This window comes from Aegilops tauschii, chromosome 3 (assembly GCF_002575655.3).
Source record: "Aegilops tauschii subsp. strangulata cultivar AL8/78 chromosome 3, Aet v6.0, whole genome shotgun sequence".
NCBI lineage: Eukaryota > Viridiplantae > Streptophyta > Magnoliopsida > Poales > Poaceae > Aegilops > Aegilops tauschii.
The window spans coordinates 49,951,737-49,959,996 of NC_053037.3; the positions used below are offsets into that span (position 1 = coordinate 49,951,737).

The window sequence follows — 8,260 nt, forward strand, 5'->3', positions numbered from 1 at the left end:
ATACATTATCCTGCTTATCCATAATATGTAAATGAATTGCCAAATCCAAAGGAAAAAAACACCAAAAGGAAGGGAATGGATGATTTTTTTTTTGTTGAGGGAATGGATGAATTAGCGTGCGAAGCTTCGCGATTTAATTAGGCCGGTGAGAGCTACAGTACAATTTATAGAAAGCTCAAAGAAAAGAAAATTTTCGCACCGCCAGAAGAAGAATTCCCTTCGAGGGAGCAGAGCTTTCCTTGTGGGCCGCACCCAAATCCCCTATAAATCCAGCGCCAATTGGCCGCCGATCAATTCGCCAAAGCACACAACACGAGCTTACAGCAAAACCAAGCATACGAAAGCAGAGCAAAACCCCAAGCCTCCACCGCAAGCGAGCCGAGCACCGCCGGCCATGGCCCCCAACCTCAGCAAGGCGACCGACGACCTGCTCGGCGACGTGGCCGTGGACGGCCTCAAGCAATCGCCGCGCTTCACGCTCAAGGGCAAGGACCTCGCCGTCGACGGCCACCCGGCCCTCCTCGACGTCCCCGCCAACATCCGCCTCACCCCGGCCTCCGTCCTCGTGTCCGCTGCCGAGGTAGCCGGCGCCACCGACGGCAGCTTCCTCGGCTTCGACGCCCCGGCGCCGGAGAGCCGCCATGTGGTGCCGATCGGCAAGCTGGTTGACACGCGGTTCATGAGCATCTTCCGCTTCAAGGTGTGGTGGACGACGCACTGGGTTGGCACCGCCGGACGCGACGTGGAAAACGAGACCCAGATGATGGTGCTCGACCGCACCGCCGACCGCCCCTACCTGCTCCTCCTGCCCATCGTCGACGGCGCCTTCCGCGCCAGCCTCCAGTCCGGCGAGGACGACCACGTTGCCCTCTGCCTCGAGAGCGGCTCGTCGGTCGTGAAGGGGTCCGTCTTCCGGAGCGCCGTGTACCTGCACGCCGGCGACGACCCGTTCGAGCTGGTGAGGGAGGCGGCCAGGGTGGTGCGCGCCCACCTCGGCACCTTCCGGCTGCTGGAGGAGAAGACGCCGCCGCCGATCGTGGACAAGTTCGGGTGGTGCACCTGGGACGCCTTCTACCTCAAGGTGCACCCGGAGGGGGTGTGGGAGGGCGTGCGCGGGCTGGCGGAGGGCGGGTGCCCGCCGGGCCTCGTGCTCATCGACGACGGCTGGCAGTCCATCTGCCACGACGACGACGACCCCGCCGACGGCGCCGAGGGCATGAACCGCACGGCCGCCGGCGAGCAGATGCCGTGCCGGCTCATCAAGTTCCAGGAGAACCACAAGTTCAGGGACTACAAGGGCGGCCTCGGCCTCGGCGGCTTCGTGCGCGAGATGAAGGCGGCGTTCCCGACGGTGGAGCAGGTGTACGTGTGGCACGCGCTCTGCGGGTACTGGGGCGGGCTCCGGCCCGGCACGCCGGGGCTGCCGCCGACCAAGGTCGTGGCGCCCAAGCTCTCGCCGGGGCTCAAGCGCACCATGGAGGACCTCGCCGTCGACAAGATCGTCAACAACGGCGTCGGGCTCGTCGACCCGGAGCACGCGCGCGAGCTCTACGAGGGCCTCCACTCCCACCTCCAGGCCTCCGGCATCGACGGCGTCAAGGTCGACGTCATACATGTGAGTCTTTATCAGAAACTTTAATTTCATCTTAAGTTGCAAATTTGTCGGCAGATTTTGATGGATGTGATTAGCCCAGAATGTTTCGCTTGCATGCCTTTGAATAAAATATGTAGAAAACATAAGCGGTGCAGTGCACCGAGCACCGTGCATGTGATGAGGTTCTCGAGCTATCTACAAAAACGTGTAGAAAATGTATGAAATTGCAGCCATTTAGTAGTCACTGTCTTCAAGCTGTTGGGGAAGTAACGGCAGACGATTTGGAACGCTATCCTTTTCTGCTTTTATTAGTACCAAATCCAATCTTGTGCAACTGAACCATCCAGTGGCCTGACCTGGACGGTAGGATAGAGAAGTATTTGACATTTGACACCATGTTGAAACGTGTAGTTAGAACAACCAAGAAACTACTCCCTCCATTCAGAATTACTTGTCTAAAAAAATGAATGTATCTAGATCTATTTTAGTTATAGATACATCTATTTTTATCCTTTTTGTGACTACTCCATCCGTTCGGAATTACTTGTCACAAAAATGGATAAAAATGAATGTATCTATACTAAAATACATCTAGATACATTCATTTCTTCTTGAACGAGTAATTCTGAACGGAGGGAGTACATGTTGATGTGACTTGTCACCGACAATAAATAATTAATACTACCTTCGTTTCATAATATAAGAACGTAAGAGGGAGTATAAAATTTATATTTGACTGTGCTGACTTTTCTGACCGTGCGTGCGCAGCTGCTGGAAATGCTGTGCGAGGAGTACGGCGGGCGGGTGGAGCTGGCCAAGGCCTACTTCCAGGGGCTGACGGAGTCCGTGTGCCGGCACTTTGGCGGCAACGGCGTGATCGCCAGCATGGAGCACTGCAACGACTTCATGCTGCTTGGCACGGAGGCGGTGGCGCTGGGCCGCGTCGGCGACGACTTCTGGTGCACCGACCCCTCCGGCGACCCCAACGGCACCTTCTGGCTGCAGGGCTGCCACATGGTGCACTGCGCTTACAACTCCCTCTGGATGGGCAGCTTCATCCACCCGGACTGGGACATGTTCCAGTCCACGCACCCCTGCGCCGCCTTCCACGCCGCCTCCCGCGCCGTCTCCGGCGGCCCCGTCTACGTCAGCGACTCCGTCGGCAGCCACGACTTCGCGCTGCTCCGCCGCCTCGCGCTCCCGGACGGCACCGTTCTCCGCTGCGAGCACCACGCGCTCCCCACCCGCGACCTCCTCTTCCTCGACCCGCTCCACGACGGCAAGACCATGCTCAAGATCTGGAACCTCAACAGGTTCTCCGGCGTGCTCGGGGCGTTCAACTGCCAGGGCGGCGGGTGGAGCCCCGAGGCGCGGCGGAACAAGTGCTGGTCCCAGTGCTCCGTCCCCGTCACCGCGCGCGCCGGCCCGGCGGACGTCGAGTGGACGCAGGGCACCGCCCACCCCGTCGCCGTCGAGGGCGCCGCGCAGTTCGCCGTGTACTTCGTCGAGGCCAAGAAGCTGGAGCTGCTGCTCCCGGAGGAGACGGTGGAGATCACGCTCGAGCCGTTCAACTACGAGCTCCTCGTGGTGGCGCCCGTGCGCGTCGTCTCGCCGGACAAGGACATCCGGTTCGCGCCCATCGGGCTCGCCAACATGCTCAACACCGGCGGCGCGGTGCAGGCCTTCGAGTCCAGCGAGGTCGGCAACGGCGAGGTGACGGTGGAGGTGGCTGTCAAGGGCGCGGGGGAGATGGCGGCCTACTCGTCGGCGAAGCCCAGGCTGTGCAAGGTTGAGGGCGAGGACGCCGAGTTCGCGTACAAGGACGGCGTGGTCACCGTGGCCGTGCCGTGGTCCGGGTCGTCGTCCAAGCTGTCTCGTGTCGAGTATGTCTATTGACGTCTCGGGCTCTGTCTCAACCGGGAGCTTAGCACGTTTTGCGTCCAAATAATTTTATTTAGGTGGAGCTTCGTATTTGTACAGCTCTTATCTTATGGTTTTTTGGTTTGATTTACCCTCTTTATTCGAGGATTTCATCTATCTAAACTGAATCAATAAAATTTCTGGTTTTTGTTACAGTGAGTATCTATTCTGAATGGGCGCTGCTACACATCGGCCGGCGGATCTTTTTAATTAAAATCTCCACCACCTCGCAAGCCATCGGATCTCACGTATCGAGTGGCCGAGTGTCACCTTGTACCATTGCAACATAAATCGTGTTGCAGGAATTTTTACAACATAGGTCAAGTTGTAGATGTTTTTTGTTGCAACATAGTTCTTGTCTCAACATAGCCGGTCCCAAGCCCAGGTAAAGGAGGAGGGTTGTGATAGGCTTGGCGAGCCAAAAATTCAGCCATTTTTATGGAGATGAAACTCAAAAGATTTTGTTGTTGATAGTTCTTGTCGTAGAAATTTCGTGACAAAAGTCTTGTTACAGGCCGGTGCAAGTCGACTGATCCAAGAGTCAATTTGACAATGTTTCAGCCAAATCCGTTATATTAACCGCGACGTCGACGAGCCCTACTGCGTACTGCCGCTTGCGGTGCAAGCAAATGGGTGAACGCCACGTACGTACGTTGTGGTTCACCAAGAACGGTGAGTAGCGTCGTGAGTTAACTGTCATGCTCCCGTTCGGTTAACTTTTGCGCCGACCTCGTCGACAACGTACCAGTCGGAGTCGGAGTAGCTGAGACCATGTGTGTCCAGCTGATTAATTTAAATCAGTCGTGATCGAGCTGCTTCCGTCAAAGATATGAGCAGGGCCCGGGTGGAGCCTGGACACTTGTGGGCTGTGGCGCGCGCCCGGGGGTGGCCGGTGCTGCGCGTGGAGCCAGGCTCATGCGGTCCTGGACCTGGTCGTCGCAGGATTCAGACTGCGTGTGCCGCGTACGCTGGCCGTGGCGTGGCCGGTGGTGTCTGTCCGGGGCGTATGGAGCATGGCCAATGGCGCCGTACGTCTTGTCCCGGCCAGCTCTTCCAGGTGTTCATTTCACCCTCGATCCTGAGCGTCTTGTCGCCATTTGCCCAGTTGCCCAGTGCTAGGATCATGCATGCCTTGTTTAAAACTTTGACCTTGAGCATTCGTCTGGGCGAAGATACGGGTTATTTGTGCCCTGGATGGACGGACTTGTTGCACCACGTACCACTAATAATCTTTTAAGAGTCCGCCAAGCAGAGAGATTATAAATGGTTTTCGTGAATTTATAAGTCGATGACCAGAGCCACGTGACGTCTCCGTGTTGTGATCTGTTCATCGACAGAAACGGAGTAGAATGGACTAAATTTCAAACACAAACTTTCAAATCAAAGATCCCAACGTCTATCCAGTTACAAGTATATATGTTGACTAGAATGTTGCTGAACTCATCTCAAGGAAAAAATGTTGCTCAACTTCAAATCGAAACCAAGAAATATATTTCAGACCGTCTGACTATGGCTTCTAGTGATCGAACAAGTCGAGGCGGACAATACGCCTACATGCCCATAGTGCAAACACATATATGTATTGAATGAATATTAAAAACCAAGAAATGGTTGGATGGTTACACGGGTGGTTGTATTTCCAGTCCACTATGGATGACTTGTTACAAAATGAACAGAAGTTAACTTTTTTCTTGCGAAACGATATGGATTGTATTAATCCTGTTGGCAGAGATTGCCAATTTCATCAGGTCCATTCCGAAGCCAAACAGCAGTACGCGGGATCGAGTGTCCCAGGTATGCTAATGTATGGCTTACTTTATTTCTACTCCTACTCACATGCAGTACAACATGCTCACGGCCAAGCGAAAGGAGTCTTTTTATCTCACCAATCAGCGCTGCTACTGGTGATCTATTCTGATCAGGCTCGTTGATCATATTGGCAGCAACAAGGCTATCTGTTTCCAGTATGAAGGGTGATGTACTCCAGTCCAGGGTTAAAGCATTGCCCTCCATGCACGCTGCCACCTCCGCTTCAAGTGGGCTTGCACAGGACCTGAGGAACCTGCAGGATGAGTAGATAATTGCGCCATCGCAATCTCGGAGGATCATCCCGGCACCTCCCGTTCCGTCCTCGCGCTAAGCACCATCAACGTTCAGCTTGTTCCATCCCACCGGGGGCTTCGTCCATCGTTCCGGCGGCCGTGAGCAGGATGCCGGCGTGGCGGCCGCCTTAGTGTGGCTCCTACACGGTTCCAGGGAGACCACCATTTTCCCCTTCGTGATGTCGTCATAGGGGTGCTGCTCAATGCATCGGAGGCTGTCGATATAGCTGCATAAAAACCTGCGAGATGCTTCAATGGTGGGAGCCGGTTTGTGATGGACAACTTCATTCCGAACATACCAGTTTCGCCAAAATGTCATGAGCACCGGCAGCCGCTGCTCTTTTGGGCAATCATTCAAAAGTAACAACGCCCATTCAGTACCCGAATTGGTGATGTTGTCAAGGCATGGCATGTTGAAGGTGGCCGCCATTTCTTCCCACAACATACGCGCGAGCGGGCACCTACACATTGCGTGGTATGTATCTTCGGATTCCATCCCACATAAAACACATATATTAGTGACTTCAAGTTTTCTCTTAGCCTTATTTTCCATAGTAGCGAGGGAGTTTGTAATTAAACGTCATGCAAAGACGCATACCTTTGGGGGGGCAGAGCACCCCCACACTACCTTCCAGACGGCACGAGTGCGTCTGGTGCCCTGCTAGCGGCGCACACATGAGTGCTGGATATGTCGATGGCGAGACGGTAAGCGCTTCTGACGGAGAAAATACCTCTTGGACCGGGTGCCCAGGCCAGGACGTCCTCCTGGCGTTGTGGGGATGCTTTAATCTGGAGTATACATGCAGCATCACTTGCATGAAAATGTTGGTGCACGAGCTCTGGGATCCACCGCCCGTGGTCATCCAGCAGCTCGCTGGCTCGGTGAAGACGGCATGTGCCACGCGCCGTGATGGGCTTGTACGATGGCGGTCTAGGCAGCCATGGGTCACGCCAAATACGCACCGTCTCCCCGTTGCCAATGCGCCAGAGGAGTCCTTTCTTGAGCAACTCCAAACCATGCTGGATAGCATGCCACGTAGGTGATGCGTTGCCTGCAAAAATAGTATCCACCAGGGAGCCGTTAGGATAATATCTCGCTTTCAACAACATAGCGCATAGTGAGTCTGGTTTTGTGAGTAATCTCCATGCTTGACGAGCGAGTAAGGCTTGATTGAAGGTGCGAAAATCACGAAACCCAAGACCTCCTCTTCCTTTTGGCTCGATCATTTTCTCCCACGCTTTCCAGTGGGTTTTCCTCTTCCCATTTTTTGAGCCCCACCAAAATTTCCGCACCAACCTTGTTAGATCATCACATACTGAAGCAGGTAACTTAAACACCCCCATGATATAGGTTGGGATGGCTTGTGCCACAGACTTGATCATCGCTTCAATGCCTGCTTGGGAAAGACTATCCCCCCATGCCATGATCCTCTTCGTAAGACTAGCTTGGAACATTTGGAATTTTCCTTTGTGCATCCTACCATCCGGGGTTGGTAGCCCGAGGTACTTCCCCTCAAAATCAGAGTTAACGACCTGAAGCTCCTGTTTGATAGGTTGTTGCACCTCCACATGGCATGCATCCCCAAACTGAATGGAGCATTTTTGTGGATTAATAAGTTGACCTGTGGCCCTCTCATAACTGTTAATTACACCTTTGATGTACTGGGCCTGCTCTAGATTGGCTTTGAAAAATAGTAAAGTGTCATCCGCAAATAAAAGGTGTGAAATACCAGGAGCTCTTGGGCATACCTTTAAAGCTTGGATACTTTGGTTCTCTATTCCTTGCCTCAATAAGGCAGACAATCCATCTGCAACAAAGAGGAACAAAAACGGCGAGAGGGGGTCTCCTTGCCGTAGCCCGCGCGACGGTGCAAACGAATCCAAGATGACTTCATTAAATTTCACAGAGTATCTCACCGAGGTCACACATGTCATGATCCATTGAACCCATTGGTGAGCGAAGCCTAACTTTTGCATCGTTTGCTCCAAGAAGACCCAATCCACACGATCATAAGCTTTTGATAAATCCAACTTATAAGCGCAAAAGTTATTATCCTTTTTTTTCTCATGTTGCATGAAGTGAAGGCACTCAAAAGCCAAAAGGGCATTATCTGTAATCATCTGTCATGGTACAAAGGCACTTAGCTGCGGAGATATGATCTCATCCAGGATGGGTCGCAATCTATTAACCAAGCACTTTGCAGTAATTTTGTATATGACGTTACATAGACTTATTGGCCCAAAGTCAGACACACGGACTGAATCATTTACTTTTGGTATAAGAACGATTACCGTGTCATTTACTCCCTCTGGCATTACTCCTGTCCAAAAGAATTCCTTGACTGCACAGATGACTTCCTCTTTCAAAACAAGCCAGTTCCTCTGAAAAAAGCGAGCTGGGAAACCATCACTACCCGGAGCCTTAAGCGGTCCAATCTGGAAGAGGCTGTCAGATATTTCCTTCTCAGTGAAATCAGCGCAAAGTTTTAGGTTCATATCATGAGTTACCTTCGGCTGCACTAGCTGTACAAGGGCTGCCTGGTCGAGAGCATTGTCACATGTAAAAAGATTCTGGAAAAACGCATCAACCAGGCCACCCATCTCTTATTTTTTTCTCAACTCTAGTACCTGATTCCTTCAATAG

At 53.0% G+C, this 8,260-nt stretch overlaps 1 protein-coding gene across 1 annotated transcript; it reads left to right on the top strand.

Moving 5' to 3' along the window:
* Window positions 1–281: 281 nt before the first annotated feature.
* Window positions 282–3,667, top strand: LOC109739471 (galactinol--sucrose galactosyltransferase). The gene is made up of 2 exons (XM_020298559.4): window positions 282–1,615; window positions 2,363–3,667. The coding sequence occupies exons 1-2, from the start codon at window positions 395–397 to the stop codon at window positions 3,488–3,490; spliced, it is 2,349 nt and encodes a 782-aa protein (XP_020154148.1). The 5' UTR covers window positions 282–394; the 3' UTR covers window positions 3,491–3,667.
* The last annotated feature ends 4,593 nt before the right edge of the window (window positions 3,668–8,260 follow it).